Raw genomic sequence first — 25,613 nt, forward strand, 5'->3', positions numbered from 1 at the left:
GATTTACGTTGAGAAAAGTGTGTCAAAGTACATACAATACTTGTGACAAAAAATGTTTGGGGATTATTTGGGAATGCTGGCTAGTCAGGCCACAACTGTTTGACCTTGAAGTGTTAATGCATTATTGCACTTGTCTGTAGCAGCGCTTGTTTCCAGGGGAGCTGCTGAGCAGCTGTCCCATTTGCCAGCAGGACGGGATGTTACGATGAGTAAGAGAATGTGTTTAGTCAGTGGCACAATCCAACTTTCCAGACATGAGAACTATTCGAATTTGAGGGCACTATTTACTGCTTTGTGGTCCTGGCTCAGCAGTTGAAATTACTTTTGAAGTGTGTAATCAAGACGTAGAGCTATTTTAAAAGCTGGGCTACAGTTAGCACTTCAAACAAACGACACCATTTTACACTATTTGGGTCAAATTAATTTTATTATGCTTGATGATGGATTGCCACCAGTGCAACATCCTATTCACTGTACATTTCAAAAATTCACATACTAAACATTTCAATTTGATAAACGGAAAACTGAATGATTGAGAAGTTCTTATGAATTCCATACGTACAATGAGTGGCTAGCTGACATTGTCTATGCACACAGTGTCGAGATAACTAGCATGAGGCTTTTAGTAATTGCTAAGGCTCTCTGGACGCAGCCATTTAACTAGAGTATACAGAGAGGCCTTCATTACAATGTTTAGCGGGAGTGAATCAGTGCCCGGAAACCCTGTCCTCTGCCCACACTGCAAGTGGTGGAGCACTGAAACATGCAGCCATGACATTATTTTAGCTTAATGGCAGTTGCAGGCTTCATGCCTAGATTTAACCACACAGCTGCAATTTTAAGCAGGTATTAATTTGGACTTTGTGCAATAAAGCGGATATATTTATAGAAGAACAGAATCAAATGCCTTCTTTGCTAAGTGATCTGTGGATCCAACACAGGTATCCCAAGTATACAGTGTTTAACTTCCAGCCCTCCCAACACAGGGAATGGAGATTTCTTGATGAATGCTAATTATGTATTAAAGTACAGAAATCCCAACTCTATATAGGTCAAAAATACCCTATTAAGCAATGTATTAGGAGAGCATCTGGGCCTTGTCCACTTAACTTTAAAATGCCCTTAATGCTATAAAAGAGAAAATGCTTGAAGTTATATCAAAGTCGTAGAATATTCTCCATATGCACATTCTTAAACCCACTGGGCAGTAGCTTCCCAGGCCTCACCCATAGTCAACTCAGAATGCTCAAGCCATTACAGCAGCAAAGCCAGTAGAAGTATTTCTGGCAGCAGAGGGCAATGTGAATATTACTGGAAGAAAATGAGACCACTTGGAAGAGACTTCCAAAGTTACATGCTTAAGTTACACTTGGAAGGGAGTTAGCATCGCTGGAATAATTTAACTCCTCTCACACCAGTTTTCGGCAACATAACCTTTTAAATTCTTTTCTTCTCACCCGATTAAGTAATTGATTACTAGAGACTAGATAGCTGGGTTAGAAATCCCAAGCCACATCATGCAGGTCCAGCCTGTCAAGATCAGGCCAACACTGGGTTTCAGTCAATACAACTCTGGATAACTTAAATGTAGTTTGGTACCTTGACTATAGTCAGAAAGTCTCAGGATTTTATGTGTTAACTATACTCCAAATATGACTGACTTATCTAAACATTCTGTATCAGTGAGATAACGTGGTTCTGTAAAAAGATTTTCTACCTAAATCTTACTGCAAGTACAATAATTAGTGCTGCAGACATTAAATACCCAGGCTAGAGCAGAGTAGTGTATTTTAATAGGCAGATACTCCAATTTTTACCTTACTATTAAGTACATCTTATATAAAGGTGAAACCTGTGAAACAAGAAACCCATTTTCCAATTATGAACTCAAACGCTATTCTTATGAATAGGGCCCTTGATCTTTATCACAACTCTTGGTCTTCAAGCCAATGTATGCAGACAGAATATTGCCATAATAAAGTTCAGTACATATTTAAAATGTATATTCTGATTTATATGCTTTTAAACTTTTTTTTTTTTAAATGTAGGACTGGTGTCTTAGTGTTTGGTATTACCATAACCCATAAAGACTGCAAAGTAACACCATGTAAAAGTTTACTTTATTATTACCAGTGCCCTACACATTTAAAAATGAATTTAAACCCAACATTATTGAAGCAAGCATTAAACGCAGCCCTTCAGCCCAAAAAATACATAAAATTGATTTTAAAAATGAATCAAATGACTGTAGCAACAGCCAGATTACAGTATAGCCCCAGAAATTTAGGCTCTTCCTCATTCTGAAAGACAGCTGGCAACAAGGACAAAACTGGTTTGTATCAAAGATGCCTTCACCATTGCTATAGCAAAAAGCCATCCTGTTTAATCTCACGCAGAGAGTTTCCTAATTAAAGCCTTCAAATATCACTGCTATCCAATATCAGACAATATTGCTACCGTATAATGGTAAGTTATTAATTTTTATAACTAGCTGTGTATTTTTGTAGTTTTATGAAAAGCATACTGCTAAGATTCGAACAACCACAATGTTGTGATGTATTGAAAACCGTGCAATATTATAATCAGCCTCAACATTCATGTAGCATTGTATTCGAAGTGAAGGGGCTCAATAAACTAAGAGCTGCATCACTTAAAGAATGTAGTACTATACTAGGTTTTAATAAGAAAATTTAGATACAGAAAAGTAGGGTATGAAAATAGTGTTTTCCTTCTTGCATTATAACTAAATTACATTAAGGTTTTTGTCAGTCTCACATATTACATTTAAACTCCCTTATTGATGGAATGGAAAGTATTCACATGTACACTGAGCATCAAGATGTAAACTTGCACACATTAACAGGGAGTAGCTTTGTAGAGGATTATGACAAACCTTTACAGATTAAATGAGGTATTGCACAGATTAATAAAAAAGCAAAGGCAACAAAAATATACAGCAAATTGGTAGAACATTTACATGATAATTTTACAGAATCCATAGACAGAAAGTAGTGTTTAGTATTTCATTCACCTTAAAAAATATATATATATATATATAATATAATATATTGATCAATCATCCCATTCGTCATCATCCTCAAAGTCTTCTTCATCATCTTCATCCTCATCTTCATCTAGAAGAGGAGCAACAGTCATTTGAGTATACAGAATTTACATGACAAAAAATATTACCTTTCCATTAGAAATCAATCCAGTAGCTGCATAGCTGAAATATGGTTACTAGCATCACAAGAAATGAAATTCACAACTGTAAGTTGCTCTTACTATCAATACCTAATATACAAGGTTCCAGTTCTGGGTGTTTTCTTCTCCAGGGAAGAAAAACAAACACAAAACAAAAAACAGTTTTTAGATATAGTGGTAAAAATGTACTTTCCAATACTCCTGCCCACCCGAGTATTGAGTGAGGCAGGGTGAAAAACATGTTCTAAATTAGGTTTTCTACTTGTGCAAAGAGGAAAAACCAAAGTTAGATGTTTGCCTCTCCAAATTTAAACTCCTACCAAAGGGGTTTCTTCTCCCTTCAAAAACAGACAAAAGTATTTCTATCGTGTCCACGGAGCACTTGTGGTTTATGGAATAGTTCTAACTTGTGTGTAGAGCTATATCTGCCTATGCATGAAGTACGTATCAGTCTTCAAATAGTATTGATTGCTGCTCATGGTAGTGCAGTCCAGAATTGCTAAAATTTCTAGAATTGTTCTTTGACTTTGGCCGATCGCAGCTCCCACTGGCCACAGTTCGTGGCTCCAGGCCAATGGGGGCTGTGGGAAGTGCCGCAGGCCAAGGGATGTGCTGGCTGCCCTTCCCGCAACCCCCATTGGCCTGGAGCGGCAAATCATGGCCAGTGGGAGCAGCGATCGGCCGAACCTGTGGACGTGGCAGGTAAACAATCCGGTCCGACCCGCCAGGGGCTTTCCCTGAACAAGCAGTGGACCGGCTTTGAGAACCACTGTGCTAGAGTACTGCAGATGGTCCAGTGGCTTGGTCTGGTATATTCTGTTTCACTATACATCTAGAATTCAATATAGTCATCAGGAAAAAAACAAATGTAATTAACATTTCATGTTCCACTGTATGTTAACAGCTACCCTTTGACAAACCAAAGCAAAAGTTCCCACAAACCTACCTGAAGAATGAATGGCTTTGCTCCTTTTCTGCATAACCTCCATTAATGCACCCACAATTCCTGAGGTGGGTGCAGCTGTGGGTGGCAAGGGCTCTTGGCCATCAGATACCTTGAAAGAAGAATACAATGCTATGATATAATTAAACAGAGAACCTTTATATTTCCAGGCAAATCCTCTTTTAGAAAACTGAATATTTTTCAATTACGGAGGGAGATTAGACGTTTGTTGAAACTACAACCTCCGATATAGCTAGAGCTACGAAAACTAAGAAAAAAGAAAGCTCGGAAACTCCATGTTTTCTAAATGTAAGTTCTTCCACTGTTTTTTGCACAACACAGTTCCAGTTAGTCAGTACTCTGACACAGTGATGATTAAATACATACAACTAAACTCAGCAAGCCTTATCATCATCAGGAAGAGACCCCACACGGCTGAGGGAAAGTTCCATAATGTATCGGAATAGGCAAGCCTTGTTCAGTTGCATAATGGTCTATGTTCAAGATAACTGAAAACTTATTAAATTTTTTTGCTAAAGTTTGTTGACTAGATCTAGTCTTGGCAGATAAATCCTGCATCTCCCTAGTAGGGTTTTATAAAATTGCATACTGCACCCATGTATTAACAAGTCTATTAATATTTATACATCTCCATACTTCTGGATGGTACTTTACAGAAAGACCTAGTCTGTCCCAAAGAGCTGAGAACATGCTCAGAAAAACCTAGAAGCAGACCAGGCAAGGATCCGGGGTAAGGAAAGAAACAAAAATAATGTGAGTATTGCACTATTAACAAATGTTACAAATTCAGGTGTTTTTGTTTTTTTAAAGACTGCGACGGCAAGACGAGAGATGGTGCAGAGCAGGTTTGAGAAGGGATCTGACAAGAATGAGTATGCCTGCCGCACTGGAAGAGGGACTGTAGGAGCTAAAGATTGAGAAAAGTGGTCAGAACGAAGGGTGTTTGTATACATGCATTAGGAGAGAAGTTGAAAGCTGGAGCAGACCTGTGAGGATGCGGAGTCTGAAACTCATGAGTAAAGACAGGGAAACAGTGAAGAGAAGTGGAGCATAAGGAGAAATCCAGATGTTGTCTCCCATGGAACTCATCCTCTACAGTTCTTCAGAAAACTTTATTAAAGCACGGATGCTCCTGGCAAAGGTCACCATAACCTCACGTGCCACGCTAACATTACTAAACCAACATGTAATTTGATCGCAGCGTCAGAGGTGTAGGACTGCACGTTGCGTCTATACTAGATAATTCCAATAAATTAAATTTTAATCTGTTTTCAAACTAAAATCTAGAAGATTATTAATTATTATTACTACTAAGATTATTATTTAAAAGTCACTGAAAAAGAGATTTGATTTGCCTAAAAAATAATGGAAAAACCTCCTGTAAAGATTTCAGAGGTGGGCCAAAAGTCATAAATATTGAAAATGGAGAATCAATTTTAATTATGGTGTGACAACAGCCAAGACATAACATTAAAGAAAGGTGGCTTAGGATTTATCAAAAAACAAACAAAAAAAATATACAACATGTCAATTCCCTACAAATCCCACTAAAAACAAACAAAACAAAACAAAAAACAACCCATTGGCTATTGCTCTAAATTAGTTTTGGAAATTTAGAAGACAAAGAGTAGATACTTACAGACTTCAGCTGTATACCCTGTCGTATCTGGTCTAAGAGCGCATCTCTTCCTGAGCTGGACACAGGTCGACTGTTCTGTTCTACTTTCTTTAACTGGGCACCTTCTCTGATTTGATCTAAGAGTGCTGCTTTGTTTCCTGCAGGAGCTGGAAATTGGTTATCAACCTCTGAAGTGAAGCCAGGTGGTGGAGGAGGACCAGGAGGGGGAGGTGGAGGAGGAGGTGGCGGAGGTACATATGAACCACTTGCTGATGGTGGAGGCGGTGGAGGTGGCCCAGATGGTGCAGATGATGAGTGCACTGGAGGTGGAGGAGGATACATCCTGTTTGGAGGAGGAGGGGGCACTCCTGCACCTGGTCTAGATGGAGGTGGGGGTGGAGGTGCTGCTGTGGGAGCTCTTGAAGGAGGAGGAGGTGGAGCTCCTCTTCCCCTTGCAGGAGGAGGAGGAGGACCTGAGCTATGTGGAGGTGGTGGTGGTGGTGGAGGAGGGGGTCCTCCTCTGGATGGTGGCGGCGGCGGCGGAGCTGAAATAAAACATATAAGATAGCGCCTAGTTATATACTACACAAAATTCTTATCCCAAGTCATTCCATCGGAGATGCATGGGAAGGAGTAAAACAGAATGCCAAAACACCTTTGTCATGTCTCTAACAAGGATCTCTGTGCCTATACAAAGTTTACTAGTCCTGATCTTGGTACGCTGAAAATATTGTCCATGTGTCTTCTTTCTCATGTATTTTACAAGAAAAGAACTGATATAATACTAGCTATCAGCACTGCACTATGTTTGTAAAAAAAAAAACCAAATAAGTCATAAACCATAAGCTGGGTCTTGATGAGTGGCTTGTGTTATCATTGGGTAGGAATTTCCCTGAATATCCATAGTCCTTTTTGTATAGGGAAATATTTTAGAACGTTAACATTAAACTTTCCAAGACATTCTCCTCAGATACACAGGTATGATTTCAGGAATATTTAGTTTTTGCTAAATTAAGGGTGAGCAGGTAGAAAATACTCATTAAATGGAAACCTAGTCATTTCTACAAAATATAAAAAAAATGCACTATTGCCCATGTGATGTTTCAACTCTTACAGTTTGAGCTTCACCACTCTAAGTGAAGCTGAGGGTTATAATTAACTTGTAGATGCTGATTTGTTTTTTTGAACTGCCTTTCATCTTGCTCAGATCATGAACAATTTATTCTTTATAACAATATCCTAATGTGAAAGAATGACAGAATGAAATGACTTCTTAGATGTCCACCTGAATACATTTTTGATAACTTTAACATAACTGAATTTTGTATCGAAATGAATTTATTTGGACAACAGTTATCTTCCAAAGCATAGTTTCACTTTACTTTCAACTGGGCTTCTTCTAATAGCTTGTGTGATATTATAGTTTGTGTACTTTATTTAAATACTTAGCTATATGGATGGTCTTTAGGTTGTTTGAGAAGCGTGTGCATTCTTTTCATTTGTTATGCTTTGGAAGAAGGCGTGGGGCTCTAGATGAAGTCTGTGAAGTCCTGGGGCTCTGGATGAGGGAAGTACAAGAGGAGGAGTTGAAGGTGTAAACTCAGCTCCTCTGTTCTGCGAAATGCAGAGCTAGAGCTCCCTCCCTGCCTCGCAAGAAGGGGGAGTTCATGATAAGAGGTTTCCTAAAGTTTATGACCAGAAGGGCCATTATTAATTCTATATTACAAGGAAAGGTGAAAAAATTAGGGCTGTCAAGCGATTAAAAAAATTAATCGCGATTAATAGCGCTGTTAAACAATAATAGAATCTCACTTATTTAAATATTTTTGGATGTTTTCTACATTTTCAACTATATTGATTTCAATTACAACAGAATACAAAGTGTACAGTGCTCATTTTATATTTATTTTTATTACAAATATTTGCACTGTAAAAACCAAAATAAATAGTATTTTTCAATTCTCCCATTACAAGTACTATAGTGCAATCTCTTTTTACCACGGAAGTTGAACTTACAAATGTAGAATTATGTACAAAAATAACTGCATTCAAAAACAAAACTGTGTCAAACTTTAGAGCCTATAAGTCCACTCAGCCCTACTTCTTGGTCAGCCAATCGCTCAAATTCACAAGATATTTACGTGCCAGATGCTCTACGGATTCATATGTCCTTTAATGCTTCAACCACCATCCAGAGGACATGCATCCATGCTGATGACAGGTTTTGCATGTCCTCTGGAATGGTGGTTGAAGCATCAAGCGACATACAAATCTTTAGAGCATCTGGCACATAAATATCCTGTGATGCAAGCTACAACAGTGTCATGAGAATGTCTGTTCTCAGTTTAAGGTGATATTGTAAACAAAAAGCGGGCAGCATTATCTCCTGCAAATGTAAACAAACTTGTTTGAGCGATTGGCTGAATAAGAAGTAGGACTGAGTGGACTTGTAGGCTCCAAAGTTTTACACTGTTTTGTTACTGAGTGCAATTATGTAATAAATAAATAAATAAATTTGTAAGTTACATTTTCACAACAAAGAGATTGCACTACAGTACTTTTATGAGGTGAATTGAAAAATATGTTTCTTTTGTTTATAGTTTTTACAGTCCAAATATTTGTAATCAAAAATAATACAAGGCGAGCAGTGCACATTTTGTATTCTGTGTTGTAATTGAAACAGATACATTGGAAAATGTAGAAAAACATCCAAAATATTTAATAAATTTCAATTGGTATTCTATTGTTTAACAGTGCGATTAATTTTTTTAATCACGATTATTTTTTTTTTTTGAGTTAATCGCGTGAGTTAACTGCAATTAATCGACAGCTCTAGAAAAAACCTAATGTCCCTGCCAATATGTGCTGTGAGAAATTCCTTCCAGACCCCACATCTGCTGACCTTTTTCCTTTGAGCATGTGAGCAAGACACACCAGCCAGGCATCTAAGAAAGATCATTATCTGTACCTCCTCAGAGCACTGGTCCATCCCATCTCGTCTCCAGAGTTCAGATGTGGCCAATTCTCAATGCTCCAAAGGAAAAACTACCAGAACACATCTGACCAGTTATGCACAGGGGGTGGGGTTGGGGCTTCCTGATCCCTGTGTGTGACTGGCTGATGCCCTGAAGAATGAGGTTTGATTATAGTGAAATAACCAGGAAGAGGAATTTGAAGTAGGAACTGCAAGAGACACAGGTGCCTCACTGGGTAGATTCAGGGGCTCCCAGCCATTCCTCCTGTAGGTGAAGCAGGAACAGCATTGACAAGAAAACGTGTGCGCCAACCAAGTTCAACATTCACTTCCCCTCCTCCACAAGGAGGGAGGATCTCTCCTTGCTATTACCTCCCCCTTCCTTCCAAAAAGGGAGAAGGAGGATATTCTACTCCCTGCCCAAACCTCAATTTCATATATTTTTTTGCAGCAGAAATCAATGCTGCAAACATTGTTGGTATTATGAGAATGAGCTGTATTGGGCAAATTTTCCCCTTTGGCCGCTAGAGGTCACTGTCACCATATGTAACATCTTCAGTAAGAGCTATGTATATTTTTCTGGATTACTGAAAAAATATAGGTTTCAGAGTAACAGCCATGTTAGTCTGTATTCGCAAAAAGAAAAGGAGTACTTGTGGCACCTTAGAGGCTGACCAATTTATTTGAGCATGAGCTTTCGTGAGCTACAGCTCACTTCACCGGATGCAATGAAGTGAGCTGTAGCTCACGAAAGCTCATGCTCAAATAAACTGGTTAGTCACTAAGGTGCCACAAGTACTCCTTTTCTTTTTTTGAAAAAATATACAACTTTGCCATGCTTCAGAATTTGTGCTGCCGCCATAACTTGTTGCAGTCCACTTTCCTTGACAGAGTGGTGTTAAAATCTGACTTACAGAGAAAACTTTTATCTATGTGCATTAGATTCATATCTAGAGGGGGGAAAACATGCCATATCCCCGACAACACAGTGAAAGCACCAACCTGATGACTGTGGAAATAAGAGTCTGAAGTTTTGAGGCTCACTTGCATGCAAAGAAAGAAACTTGTTGAACAAATGTTACATACTACCAAGTGAATGGCTGAATGCCTTATGGATTTTCAAAACTGTACAACTCAAAGAGCGAGAGTAACCTCACACCAGAAAACAGAATGACAGAGTATCTGAGTTTTATGAGGAAGAAAAGTGAGTAAGTGAAACGTTCCAAGCAAAAGATAGCTTTTATCAAGACTGATATAACTGAACTAAATTACTCTATTTTTGCCAATAGTTATGTTCAAAGTTTCTTAAAACCTTCTAATGAAAACAGCCTTGCTAACTTCTGCAAGAGTTAGAAATGAAATCTAAGACAGATGACTTCTATTTCAAAATCAGCTAGCAGCAGAATGGACTCAAACTCTACCCAGCATCCTGTCAGGCCTAATGCCATCGATAAGCACAGAGAATCTTGCAATAAAACACAGAAAATGAAAAATTCCAGGGGGGGAGGGGAGGAGAGGGAGAAGGAGGTGGTTTTTCAGTGAAAATCACAAAGCACTTCAAACCGCAGTCAAGGTTAAACATTACCTTGCATATTATATATAACCATTACAGATAAAAGCATTCTAGCTGACAAAGTTAAGACCTTTAGGACTATTGAACTACTTCTAACACAAAGGAGGCCCCCACCTTATTTGTCATGCATGCTAACACGAGGCAGCAGCTCTTTGTTTGACTACACCCATGCAAAGTGGTGGAACTTTAAGTTAATGCACACGTAGTAAAAGCTAGTATTGTACGCTATCTGTAAAACACCAAGGACAAGTAAAGAAACACCTCAAAGATTAACATGGTCAGGCAGTTTCAAAATTTGGTTCTTCATACATATTTTAAGTTTAAAAGAGAATCAAACTTTTAGAGTAGAGAAATACAATTGGAAATTTGCAAATCCAATGTTTTGATATAAAAAGTCCTAATCCAAGCCAAATTTCAATGGTAAACCAACACTGAAGGGTAGTTTTTGATTATATTTTTTTAGTGTCACAATTACTGTGTATTTTATTGTTAATAAATGAGTTTTTGCCTAACACTTCTTATCCATTAAGTAAGGGTCACACAGTCACAACATACATATTTTTTTAGTGACAGATGCGTAAATGACAGCTCAGTACATACCACTCCAAGGTGGGGGACCTAGAGAATAAATGTAACAAGTTACCATACTCTGAACCTGTAACTGGCGAACAAATATGAAGCAATTTACCAAGCACCCTGAAACTGCTATAATTCCAACAGCGTTAATACCGGTACTACTTGAAAAATAATCAGGAAATTATTTTGAATTTTGATATCATCAATCTATTTTTAGCAGAATGACATGTCACATTACATCCTCCCACCACTACCTGATCACTCTCTACAGTGTGTATGGTAACAACCACTGTTTCATGTACTCTGTGTATATAAAATCTCCCCACTGTATTTTCCACTGCATGCATCTGATGAAGTGAGCTGTAGCTCACGAAAGCTTATGCTCAAATAAATGTGTTCGTCTCTAAGGTGCCACAAGTACTCCTTTTCTTTCCACCACTAGTAGTTACATTAAGATGTTATGAAAAACAGCAGAAAAATATGATGGCAACAAATATTTGAATGGAGAGAGGTAAATAGTGGTGTTCCTCTGGGGCCTGTACTGGGACCAGTCCTATTCAACATATTTATAAATGATATGGAAAAAGGGGTAAACAGTGAGGCGGCAAAATTTGCCGATAACGACCATGAATAGTTTTGTAAGTCCAATGCAGACTGCGAAGAGCTACAAAAGGATCAAATGCAAAGTAATGCACACTGGAAAAATATAATCCCAACTATACATATAAAATGATGGGGTCTAAATTAGCTGTTACCACTCGAGAAAGAGATCTTGGAGTCATTGTGGATAGTTTTCTGAAAACATCCACTCAATGTGCAGCAGCAGTCAAAAAAGCAAACAGAATGTTGGAAATCATTAAGAAAGGAATAGATAACAAGACAGAAAATATCATATTGCCTCTATATAAATCCATGGTAGCCCACACCTTGAATACTGCATGCAGACGTGATCGCCCCATCTCAAAAAAGATATATTGGAATTGGAAAAGGTTCAGAAAAGGGGCAACAAAAATGTGTAGAGGTATCTTCTGTATGGGGAGAGATTAATAAAACTGACTTTTCAGCTTGGAAAAGAGATTATGGGGGGGAATATGATAGAGGTCTAGAAAATCATGATTGATGTGGAGAAGTAAATAAGGAAGCGTTATTTACTTCTCATAATATAAGAACGAGGGGTCACCAAATGAAATTAACAGGTAGCAGGTTTAAAACAAACAAAAGGAAGGATTTTTTCCACACAACAGTCAACCAACCCATGAAACTCCTTCCCAGAGGACATTGTAAAGGACAAGATTATAAGAGGGTTCAAAAAAGAACTAGATAAGTTCATGGAGGATAGGTCCATCAATGGCTATTAGCCAGGATGGGCAAGGATGGTGTCCCTAGTCTCTGTTCATTCAGGGAAAAGTTCTGTTCATTCCCTCAGGGGCACCCAGCACTGATCACTGTCAGAAGACAGGATACTGGGCTAGATGGAACTCTGGTCTGACCCAGTATGGCCATTCTTGAATACATTAAGTAGTATTATGCTGGAAATGGCTCATTTATGAATAAAGTTCCAGTAGAAACTTAACTCCGAGACCCTTTGATTACCAAGCAATAGTTCCACTACTTGAGTTAAAAGGAGAACAATCTGCAGGTCTCTGTATATTAGAAGGTACATTACTTACTGTACTAGTAAGCTTAAGTTTGCAGACGCACATCTGTCTTACATTTGATGATTCAACCATGTTCTTTACCTTGAAGTGACAGCAGCAATGGATTTCTTGAATCATATCTTTAAATATTTATGATTTTGCAAGACCATAAATATGCAATGGAAACTACTTTAAAAATTCAGATGGGAGATATTGCATAGCTTTGCAGTCAGTGAAAGTGTTACTGAAAATTACTTATGACATGCAAAACATTTTGAGGATAAAGAGAAATATTTTGGAACTATACTCATGGGTGACACTGGGACACTTATGTAGTGTTCTGTAATGCACAGAAATCTCAGACTCAATGTCAATGCAAAAGCATGAGAAGACTTCCAGAAACTGCTTCACATCAGTAACATTTTTTAATCCTTAAGTCAAATAGCTCAGTCTGATGCATTAGTAGCAGACGACTTACCTTGCCTACGCAGCTCATTTTTAACAGCTTCTACTCCTCCTGTTTTTTCAATGAAATCATAGATCACCTTCGACGTTTCTTTGTCTTTTAATTGAGCCTCTGAAATTCCACACAAATCAAATAGTTTTTTCAGTTCTGGGTCCAAGTTGTTCACCTGCAAATCAGACATGTTAGTACTATAATTTATTTATGGACACTGTTTTCTCACCTGAAGTAAACAAATTGAAAAAATATTCTTATTTTACTTATAAACCATTTTGGAGGGTTAAAAATCCCATCTAGCTAAGAGGAACAGCTAAACAAAAAATGAGACTCAAGCACAGATTTCTGTGCTGAATTCCTTAAGAAGAACAGACTTTTCTTGGTGCAGAAAGAAAATATTAAGCACAAAATTTAAGGATTAGCTAGCCTTCTACAAATACCCCCCCCCCCCAAATCCTTTTAGTATTTTCCCTCCACATAGAATTTTTCCAGAGTGCATCATTCTGTAGCATCCCAGTAGCCATGATTTGCATGGTTTGCGATGGAACTTTTAGTTTTTGATGCCATTCTTGGACAATTTAGTCAAAAACATGATGCCTTTAACCATCTGATGTTATGTACAATACTGAAGTTACTTACATCAAAACCTGTGTTTGGATCCCAACCAACGTGCCCAATGTGTCTAAAAAAGCAAAATTAAAGAAATACATTTAATCCATGTTAGGGAAATGACAGTCTTGTGGTTAGAACACTGGACTAGGACTCCAGGAGCTCTGGGTTCAATACCGGGTTATGCCATAGTCTTTTTGTGAAACACTGGGTAAGTCAACAGTCAACACCTCTCAGTGCTTCAGCTCTCTATTTGTATTATGCACTATAAAATAATTTTCCTCTCACCTGTTTTCTTGTTCACCCAGATCGCAAGTCACACTCATTTGGTGGAGAGGACCGAATTCCACTACTTTTGGTTATTGAGTGTGGCATAAATTTATGACTCTATACCCCAGCATAATACAATGTGTTAACTGGAGGCTTGCACAAACATCAAGGACAGATTTTAGCTTTTATACAGTAACTACACTTCTGGCTACTATTAAAGTTATTTATTGTCACATTCAATACCACACAGTGGGAAAGTATGCTGGCCCTCCTTCTTTGGGCCACCATTTTTGCTCTGTTTCTTTTCCTCACCAACAGCTCCTTTCTCCATTTCTCTCCTTTTCCTTCTCTTAGTGTTCCTGTTCTATGCTGCATTTCCTTCCCTAAGCAATTCCCAGTTCCTATCAGCCCAGGCTTCTCTCCCACACCCCTACATCCACTAATACAGTTCATGTTGACATTTACGTGCCAGCATTTTATTTAACATTCCCAAGAGATTAATAGGAGACAAGAGTTCACACTTCTCCAAGCCACTGTTTCAGGCTGCCTGCAGAATCAGGAAGGCAGCACTACATTAGTTTACAAGCATTTCATGTTTGGAATGTCTTCTGACAAAAGCAAGGGTTTAAAAACACCTTTTTAAAAATCAAGCTGAGATTCTGCACAATCTGAGTAAGTCATGACAGTCACAAAAATACATCAGGTGGGATATCCAATTGAGAAACAGCATACTTCAGATTAAGTTAATCAAGACAGGGACTGCCTTCATATATGCCTAGCGCACTGGGGTCCCAATCTTGGTTAGGGCTTCTAAGTGCTACCCTAATACAAATATTCCCTTACAAGAATGATACTTTTTGGTCTTAAAGCCTGTTTTTAAGCAGCAAAATTAGAAGTCTTTTACATAAGATGGGCAAAATGAACAAAAGTCTCGTCTAAAAAAAACCCCTTATTAATCATGCTATTATTCTAAACATTCATATGAAGTGACATGAGCTATCTCTAGCTAAATCATTTTATAAGTGTTTACATAAACTTATTGTCTCATATATCAATATGAAATATAATTACATATACAATTTACTCCTAATACTTATTGTACAAAGTCAGATGAAATTAACAGAGAAATTAAACATTTAAGCTAATTCCATATTTCACACTGCTCCTCAAAAGTCTTACAGATGGTGGACAGAACATCATGACAGACACTAAATTAACATATGTATGCTCATTTGTTTCTTAAATATTCATGGTCATTGCTAGTGGTATTAAAAACAATTAAAAAAAATCTTTGGAAAAACAAACATGGAGAAATATCACACAGATTACCTTTATGTATTGACCAAATTTATTTTGGAAAATGCTACATTACTCTTTCCAATAAACAAACAAAAATAAATTAGTATGAAAATGCTAAAATATTTCACATACAAGTTTTATGATTGTGTGCAAGGTAAGGCCTTGTCTACATAAGAAAGTTTCAACAGTATAATTAAGGGTTGTTTTTTTAAACCAATTTAGTTAACTCATGGATGCACAACTAACTAAATTGGTTCAAACAACATCTTTAGTTAGCCAGGTTCAACGTTGATTTATACAAGGTATATGTAACATGAATTATGCTTAGAGTTGGCAGAGAAGCCAAATTTTAGGTTTGTGAAATTTAAGTTTCAGGAAATATTTTTTGGCCTGATAAAAATGTGGCATTTCCAAAACAAAATATATACCCTGAGATCCCCGGCTGCCTGCCTGGCAGGTTGAAGTAGAACCAAGGACCCTGAAAGCCTTCACAGGTGTTGACTGAAACGGACATGATTCTTATCACTTCAGTGCTGCTCACCATCAAATAGCAGTGATGAAACCGACCAGATTCTGGCTAGTGTGACAAGACACTGTTTCATTTTTGATGAATCAGCAAATTCTGATGAAAAAATGTTTCATTAGAATTTTCCCAACCAGCTCTGATGCTCAATAGTTCAGTACTTTAACCACAGTGCTTATTTATATCTATGCTGGACCAAATTATGCAACATCTACTGTGCTGTCTTGACAATATCAAGCATTAGAACTTCCCTATGTTTGTAACAAAAGCAGATATTAAACATTTATCCCACAATACTAGGTCACTTTAAACAGGGAAACTTGTGTATGTGTGTATGTACACACACACACACACACACACTCCAGAATAAGACCATGTCCCACCAAAGTAAAAAACAATGGAAACATTTTATAAATTAAATTTCTTCACTAGGAATTTTGCCTTTGTTACAGATATCTGTGATTAGCCACTGGTGTGGCCACACTAGTGCAGTCAGTGTTGGTTTAAGCAACGATAAACTCCACTAGTGCAATTGATAATTTATTGTAATTTTGCTTATCTATGCTATGGATCTGCATCAGCGGAGCGCCATCATTAGTGACCCACAGATAGCTGAAATCTCCAGTGTAGACCAGGCCTGATGGTCATTTGAGTTTTTCCTTCTTTTAGGTCATGCAGTTCAGTTTTTCCCTATTGTCTCGTTTTCTGGCAGTAGTGCTTCTTTTATTGTTTATATTCTGGTCGGGCCAAGGAGCCTCAGTCACAGACTAGGGCCCCATTGTACTAAGCACTGTACAAACAGATAAAATGATTCCTGCCTCAAAGAACTTAAGCATCACATTTGGTAAAAGGATACATTTTATCTTCTCTTTCCTCACCTTTACTGAGCTCTCACTATATTCCACATTCTTTCCAAACACTATTAAATGAGATTGCTATAACGGTAGTGCTACTAGTTCCATGGAAGAGTTTACCAGGCTATCCCAGCGTGCTAGTGATGGAGGATGAGGGTTCAACAAAACAGGATTGCTCGACAAGGGCATAATCCCACATTGAAGAAAACCTTGATTTTGTATTAAGGGAATTGAAGGGGATGCTTTCCGTAGCTAACCCAGGGTCTTTAAATTCTCATTGCTATAATATGACTATGAAACCTAGTGGATAATCATAGAAACATAGGGCTGGAAGAGACCTTGAGAGGTCACCTAGTCCACCACCTAGTCCCCTGGGTTTTTGTTTGTCTAACCTCTTCTTAAAAATCTCTAATTACCAAGGGATGTTGTGTAATCCCTGTCATCTATTTGAGTACTTACCTATCTTTATAGTAAGATTTTTTTTTCCTAATATTTAACCTAAATATTCCTCCCTGAAGATTAAGCATCATCCTCTTCATAACAACCTTTTACATATTTGAAGACTATTACCAAGTCCTCCCCCATCCTGCAATCTTCTTTTCTCAAGACTAAAAACTGCACATTTTTGTTTATTAAAAGGTTTCCTCACAGGTTATGTTTTCTAAACTTTTTATCATTTGTATTACTCTCCTCTGGATCTCTCCAATTTGCCCACATCTGTCTTTAAGTGTAGTACCCACAATTCAAGCTGAGACCTCACCAATGCTGAGTAGAGCTGAGAAATTACCTCCCATGTCTTACATACAATGTTCTTGTTAAACACATCCCAGAATGACATTTGCCTTTTGTGCAACAGAATCACCACTGTTGACTGATGTTCTGTTTGTGATCCACTACGATGCTCAGATTCTTTTTTGCAGTACTGCCTAGCCAGTTATTCCCCATTTTGTATTTGGGTAATTTGATTTTTTTTCTTCCTTAGTGTAGTACTTTGCACTTGTATCTATTGAATTTCATCTTGCTTATTTCAGACCAATTCGTCAAGGTCATTTTGAATTCCAATCTGCTTGCAACCCCTCCCAGCTTGGTGTCATCTGAAAATTTCATAAGTATACTTTCCACTCCATTACCCAAAATATTAACTAGTACCAGACCAAAGATGGATCTTTGCAAGACTACTAGATATTCCCTCCCAGAGTGACAGTAAACCATTGATAACTACTGAGTACTTTTTTTTAAACCAGTTGTACACTCATCTTATAGTAATTTCATCTAGACCCCATTTCCCTAATTGCTTATAAGAATGTAATGTGGGACTGGGTCAAAAGCCTTACTAAAAATCAAAATATATCACCTCTACGGCTTCCCCCTATACATTAGGCCAGTAAACCTGTCAAAGAAGGAAATTAGGTTGGTTTTGGTATGCTTTGTTCTTAACAAATCCATGTTGGCTACTACTATTACCTTAGGTTTCAGAGTAGCAGCCATGTTAGTCTGTATTCAGAAAAAGAAAAGGAGCACTTGTGGCACCTTAGAGACTAACAAATTTGTCTAAGGTGCCACAAGTGCTCCTTTTCTTTTTACTATTACCTTATTATCTTCTCGTTGACTAACAATTTATTCAGATGTCTTTCTGAGTACGAAAGTTAAGCTGACTGGTCTATAATCTCGGGTCCTCTCTGTTCCACTTTGTAAAGATAGGTTTCAGAGTAACAGCCGTGTTAGTCTGTATTCGCAAAAAGAAAAGGAGTACTTGTGGCACCTTAGAGACTAACCAATTTATTTGAGCATAAGCTTTTCGGAAGTGAGCTGTAGCTCACGAAAGCTTATGCTCAAATAAATTGGTTAGTCTCTAAGGTGCCACAAGTACTCCTTTTCTTTTTGTAAAGATAGCTACCATATTTGCCCGTCTCCAGTCCTTTGAGACTCTCACCAGTCCTCCATGAGTTCTCAGAGAATCACTAATAATTCTGAATTTGAGCTAGTTCCTTAAGTACCCTAGAGTGAAATTCATCAGGCTCTACAAACTTGAACACACCTAACTTATTTAAATATTCTTTAACCTGTTCTTTCCTTACTCTAGCTTGTGCTCCTTTCCCCCTTATTGTTAATATTGTGTTAAGCATCTGGGTCACAATGAACTTTTTGGGGAAGACTGAAGCACAACAGGCCTTAAACCCCTCAGTCTTCTTGGTGTTATCTGTCATTACTTCTCCTTCCCTGCTAACAAGTGAACAATGCACACTTACTTTTCAAAAAGCATTGAGATTAAATCTTGTTAAATTACAATTCAGGAAACAGATAAGAATTAATCTAAAATGGTATGAATGTGAAATTTTTAAAAAATAATATAAGTGAAATAGGATCTAACATATTTCATGTGTAAAAAGAAATGAAATTAGAAAAGAACCGTTAAGCTATATAAAAAGATACGACACCTAACAAAATGTTAAGAGGAGGCTCTGTTGGCTAAGCAGTCAGTTTGAAATTTAGGGCTAATTTGCTAACAACCTTTTAAATAAACCATATTTATGTGGCTGAACTGTTTTTCTAAGCGGGAAACAAACAGTAATACAAGTGTCCTTACTGGAAGTTGCTTGGAGTTCCAATATCTGCCTTTGTCAATTTCTTCTTTTTCACTTTTCCTTTTTTCTTGATCTCTTTGGTATATGAAACATTGTTGACTTGTGAATTATAAAATCTGTTAGTTGTAATTTCTGGATTTTTGATATCAACAGTTGCCATTGGTAGATTTGGACCTATGAAGAGAGGACACGGATTTCACTACTGTACTATACTTAACCAAAGTGGATTACACGTTTAACCTACCAACTGGATCATTCTGCATTGCTGACATACACATATTGCACCCATTTGCTCCCCAAATGTGGTACTCTGCTTGAGTTCTGAGCGCAAGTAGATTAGGAATCAGTAGAGAGGCTCAAGATAAATTATTCATTATTCAGGACTGAACTTTAGTCTGATTTGGGGTACTGCCGTAACAATTTCACAAGCAGGACATTTGTTTTATGTCATTTTTGTGTAGAAGAAATCAAACAAAATCAGAGTAAGAAAGCTCGTTCATTCCATGATTTTCACTGAAGCATAACAGTAAGATTTGCTTGCACATAGATCTGTGTTTGAAATATGGAACACTAAACCCTACGTAGTCAGTAGCAGTGTACTACCACCATCATCTCATCATATGGCCAACAATGTCTAGAGACAAGAAACCTCAGACTACCAGAGTGTCAGCCTGTGATTGAAATATTTATGATGGATGCCTGTGATGTTCACTGGACCCTAAACAATCTGTTTTTAAAAAAGACAGTAGCTAGCCAGATAGCTACTCTGTTTCTGAGACTGACAGCAGCCAAAAATTAAACAACTCTCCCAAAGCCCATTCCAACTTACTTTACTCATGTAAGCGGCCCTGTTGACATGAGTAAGGCGAGTAGGATTTGGTCCTCTGACTCATCCAGTCAATATTTCCATTAATAATAAAGAGGATACTAATGTAGAGGAGTGTAATGACATGTGGGACACTACTGGGCAAATTCTCAGATGGTGTAAGCTGTCATCTCTTTATTGAAGTCAATAGTGCTATGAGAATTTACCGGCTGAGGATACACCTGTACATCAGTACAAACCAATTCTGTTAGTGAGTCATTCTTTTGTACTATTCATTCAAGAGGAGATATTAATGTAGTAGTTCAACTGATTATATGGGAGAGTTTTATGCTTATTTCCATTGCTAGTCCCATTGATTTTGAAACATTTACTCCCACAGTTCAGCAATCCACATGAAATTTTTTTGGAAGGGACATTAAAACTCATGCTTCAAGGCCCAAGTTAATCTACAACTATTAGAGACCAGAACAAGACTTAACATCACAGACAGATTATCCCACATCTACCTCTTACAGGGTTTTTACACCTTCCTCTGAATTTTCTGTTGTTGGCCATTGTCAGAGACTGGATTAGATGAGCCTCAAGTCTGATTAAGTATGACAATTCCTAGATTCCAGGATAAGTGTTCATAGGATTGGGCTTTAATGTTGTATGTATATGGCAGCTGCAAGGATCATTCTATCTGGTCCCTGCTCAAGCTCAGGAAGGTACGTCACTGGTGGATCAACTGACTGTCAACCGAATATAACCTAAAGTATCAGATATCCTTAAAAATCCTTTATAGTCTTAAAAATGCTTCCATTTTAAAATTTTGTTTGAACCATGGGCAATTTCACATCATATGATAAAGACTGAATAATGAAGGTATGGAAACAAAGGTAAATCTGCAGTCTTGAAAAAGGAAAAAAAATCATTTTTAGCTTGTTTTTCTAGAATATCTCAATGTAGAAAAAAGTCATCTTCCAAATACACCTGTCTGTGTTTCTAGAAGTCATTATTATTTCTCTCCATCTTCAATTATTCATAGGTGGAGCTGACAGCAATGCCGAAAGTTAAGGCTGCTCAACACTTTGCATTATGAGACCCTATTTTCAGTTGCTTATAACTTTAGAAAACTTTAATCTTTTGGGCTGAAACCGCATATGCCTCAGGCAGACGTGCTTTTGAAAAGTTTTGGCTAAAACAGTTCCATCATTCAGAAAACAAAATTTGGGAAAAAATCATTGGTCTTACCCATGTTAAATTCCTACAACTTTTCATTGACACACACTAAAACCTCTGTGCTTTGAAGCAGGAGCTTGAAGTTTGGCAGGGGATTGTCATAGTACCAGGGATGTGCATTTTACAGTCCCCATGAAAGTCTCCCCAAATTTATCCAAGCTATAAGCCACTGAAAAGTCAGTTTGCACATGTTCAGTATAGAGGTTTGTTAGAGGCTGGCAGCCAAAATCCATCCCCCACTGCTCCTGCACCATCTCCAGAGTGGCTGAGCATATTCCATCCTGAGGCTGCAGGAGTGGGTAGGACTTTCTCAAGAACTGGATCTCACAGCAACTGAGGGCTGTTGTGGTATTGGCACCAGAAATGAGAGCAAGACTTCCTTCTGTTCAATGCCCCTCCTGCTGGCTCCCAGACTGCATGGAGAAAGAAGCAGCCTCACTGGAATGCAGATAGATGAGGAAAGAGGGTGGGGGAATAGAAAGAGGACTGGACAAGCTGGCAGGGAAGAGGGTAGAAGGGGCCAAGCCAGAGGAAGAAAAGAGTGACAAACAGAAAGGTGTGTAGCCACTACAGGATATTCCCCTCCAAAATTTAGAACTGAACTGAGGATCATTAGTCTCAACATTCCTTGTCTATCTAGCAAATACAATCACACCATTAAAGACAAAGCATACACACAAGGTGACTGATTAAAGTTGTACAAGAAACCTTAATTCTGGTATTTCTTAACTTTTGGGTACTTGACTTTGCAACTTTAGCATATGTTCTTCTAACAGTTGTTTTGGATGTCATATTAAATATCAATTGAACATCTGACTTTGATAAGCTGAAAAAATAGAGCACTCTGTACTAACAACTAGACATTTTTTTCTGAAGGCAACTGACTATATTCAAATACGGATATTCCTAATACTAATGAATTCAGGAGTTATTTATCTTACATTTTCCTTAATATAAGAAGGTTATTAAAATGTATTTTTGGTAGTATTAGCTAATAGGTCTCCTTTTTTAGTTGCCTGTTTTTTTAGTGGACTTTCCTTAACAGGGAACGATTTTTCTCTGCACAGCCTTGAATACGTTAAGTATTGTTTGACTCCTGAAATTTGTCCTTTGAAAGAATGCTTGTGTATTATTTTTTCAGAGACTTACTAAATATAAATGAAAAAAAGATAAAATTCAAACTAATTGTATGCTCAGTGGTTACTGGGGCAGTGAGTACATATTACTATAGCTGACAGGATTTTGTAGAGGCACTGCATATCACATTTAAAAACTGTACTTTAAAAGCTTACTGACTCAGCCAAATCTTAAACCTGAACTTATATATAATCTTGAGTTCTGTAATAAAATTTTGAAACAAAATGAAATTACATTTATATTTACATGATGCATTAACAATTACATGCTTCCAAACTGAAGTCACTACAGAAATATTTCTTAACTATTGATTTTACTCTTAGTTTTCATGACTATGGGTATACATTTGCATGATAGCAGTAGTTTTAATATATTACTCTTAAAAAAAATTATTCCAAAAATCAAATGGAATTTGTAACATTGTCTTGGGAGTGGGGGAATATATTGCATTTTCTTTTGAGATCAGAACATTTCGTATCTCACCTTTTCTGATAGAAAGGCTAAATCTTCAAATATTCAGTATGTTGAATATATGCTGCCCACACACCGTATGTAAAATGCTATAACTATAAAAGGTTGTCCATTCAAAGAGTTAGATAATTTCATAATTAATCTTTATTCAGCTGTAATATTTGAAATGTTAGTCAGGTTCCCTGATATTAACAACACCTGTTCCAAAATTCACAGAAGAATTTTTAGCTAGCTGAGAATGCTTACCGCCAGGTTTAGACCTTAGTTGTCCATGAGGAATACAAGAACCTCTGCATGAACTATCATTTTCTTCTAGTACTGCCATATTTATATCCAACAAAATTTTCCCCATCATAACACATGCACCTTCCCCATCAGCTGTAGACAACTCAATAAATGAAGATGAGAGAGGCAAATAGAGCTCATCATTTGGAAGTACTTGACAATACAGTGGCCCTAAGCATCCACTGATGTTAATATCTGTGATATCTTCTGAAGCGGCTCCAGAAAAAGTAGTACAAAACATTATTTTGTATTTTATAGAATCCTCTGTATTTTAAAGCTTTGCATGTCATCTGTCCCAGAGCGCAGACAACTCTAGAATAAATCTTATTGGTTGTAGTGCTGTATTACAGCTGAAATAAAAATTGTACCACATGGTTCTTAGAAACCTAATTCTCTGACAAATCCCTTTCTTTTTTCATCCATAAATTTTACCATGATGTCAGTATAACCAAGGCAACTCCTTCAATTTGCATAAAGAGACTTTGCTATTACCAATGAGAGTAAAACAAATCCCAGGAAATTACAGGCTATGTAATGCATATTACATAACCATTTATGCAAATTTGGTTTTAATTCTGCTTGAAAACTTAAATCCTTAATCCTAAAGGTCATTCATAACAGAGGATTTTTTTTTTATTTGAAGTATAGCTCTACAGACAGCCTTCTCTACATGTGCAGAAAACTTCAGAGACTTTTAAACATTTTGGGTGAGATTCTGGCCCAAATCAATGGCCACTAACTTTAACGGGGCCAGGATTTCACACATGTATTAAAAAAATTGTATATATATAACGATTTTTATAAAAGGTTTTGTGAACTGGAATATAACCATTTTATACCTATATCCATCTATCTATCTAAAAATGATTATATTCCAGTTCACAAAACCTTTCATAAAAATAATTATGCACTGAGACAAAAAAGTAAAATATTTTTTCCTAGAAGAAGGAAATGTATTTTTGCTTTTTACTAGAACCTCCTAGGAGCTGGAGGAAGTTATACGAAAGAACAGTTACTTAAGCTGCAGTGACTGTGGTTCTTAGAGGTGTGTTGTCCATAGGTATTCCCTTCTGGTGCATCCCTTGCACATCTCAAGTTGAGACTATTTTGACCAGCAGTATTTGTTGTGGCCATCCCTGAACCTTGAGTACCCTCGTACCACCTCCTCTTCTTGAGGACAAAGTGTGGAGCGGGGCCAACTAGCCTTCAGTTCCTTCACCAATACAGAATCCAGGTATTATCAGACTTTGTAGTAGCAGGAAGGAGTGCAGGTTGTGGAATACATATAGACAACACGTCAAAGCCCCCCACTTACTGTAGGGTAAATCACTGTTCTTTCTTCTTTCAGTGCTTGCCCATGTTTATTCCACTTTGGTGACTTACAACAGTGAATTGATGTAAATAAGTAGGGTGCTTGAAGTCTACCAGAATAGTAACTCTAGGATAGCTTTGCCAAAATGGACATCTGACCTAGATGCCTCAAAAATGCATGTAATGATCCCCATGCAGCTGCCCTACAAATATCAGAAATGGGTACATTTTTCAAAGAAGCTGCAGAGGATGCCTGAGCATCCTCAGAATAGGCCAAGATCTGTATGTAAAGGAAGGTCTAATTTAGCTAGCTTATAACATGCCCTAATACAATTAGCTACCCACTTAAAGCCTCTGGGTGAATATTACCTGACTCTTCATCCTATGGATAAAGGTCATAAGACTTATTTGGGATCTCCCCAAGGTTTTTAGTTCTATTAAGGCAAAAGGAGAGGGCTCCAAATGTATCCAAGGTGTGAAGCCTATCCTTCCCTTGGTTGGCATGGGGTTAAGGGAAGACTGAAGATAAATGAATCATCTGATTCAGATGGAAGACAGAACATCTTTGGTAAAAATTTAGGGTGGGCCTAAGGAGAACTTTGTTTTGATGGAAGACAGTGTATGATGGCCCATTCATGAGTGGCTGCATTTCCCTACTCTGCAGGCTGATGTAATTGCCACTAGGAATACCATCTTCATGGAGAGAGGAAACTGAGTGCAATGAGATCCCAGGAAGGAAGGGGAGCTTTGAGGAAATGAGTAGACTAGGCTCCTCAGGAACTTACCTACCTTCAGGAGTGAGAATACAGTGTGCCTTTTTGTAATTGAGAGATTAAACACCTATAGTCTACTGAGGACCACTGCGCCAGCCAGATTGACCATGGTTGATGGCATCACATTAGTGAAGTTCACCGATCTGTCCCAAACCTGCAAAATCCACAAATCTCTAGGGTGGTCCTGCAGGTGACAACAGCTGGGGGACCCTTTTTGAATGCTGATGGAGAGTTTGAGACCAGTGACTACGGTGCTTTTGTCCATCCTGGCAAGATGGCTGAAGAGCATGCAAAATGACGTTTGAATATAACGAGCGAGATCATGAAGCTTCACATGAAGTCAAACCACTCTACGCTCAGGATTTTGCACTCACAGCGTGTATGGAATGCCTTTAACTGATCCAAGTCTGCCTGTAAGAGGGTCCACGTTTCTGTATAGCAAT

The 25,613-nt window shown here is 37.8% G+C and overlaps 1 protein-coding gene across 1 annotated transcript in view; it reads right to left on the reverse strand.

Moving 5' to 3' along the window:
• Positions 1-408: 408 nt before the first annotated feature.
• The window catches only part of WASL (WASP like actin nucleation promoting factor), a 69,720-nt gene continuing 44,515 nt past the window's right edge, over positions 409-25,613 (reverse strand). The window contains exons 6-11 of the mRNA XM_084619669.1: positions 19,149-19,320; positions 13,646-13,688; positions 13,025-13,178; positions 5,808-6,331; positions 4,151-4,259; positions 409-3,134 (exon numbers count right to left, since the gene is read on the reverse strand). Of these exons, the coding sequence (XP_084475795.1) occupies positions 3,073-3,134; positions 4,151-4,259; positions 5,808-6,331; positions 13,025-13,178; positions 13,646-13,688; positions 19,149-19,320 (1,064 nt within the window). The 3' untranslated portion in view covers positions 409-3,072. The remainder of the gene's footprint in view (positions 3,135-4,150; positions 4,260-5,807; positions 6,332-13,024; positions 13,179-13,645; positions 13,689-19,148; positions 19,321-25,613) is intronic.

Source organism: Lepidochelys olivacea (assembly GCF_965140295.1).
Source record: "Lepidochelys olivacea isolate rLepOli2 genome assembly, chromosome: 1".
In the NCBI taxonomy this organism is placed as follows: domain Eukaryota; kingdom Metazoa; phylum Chordata; order Testudines; family Cheloniidae; genus Lepidochelys; species Lepidochelys olivacea.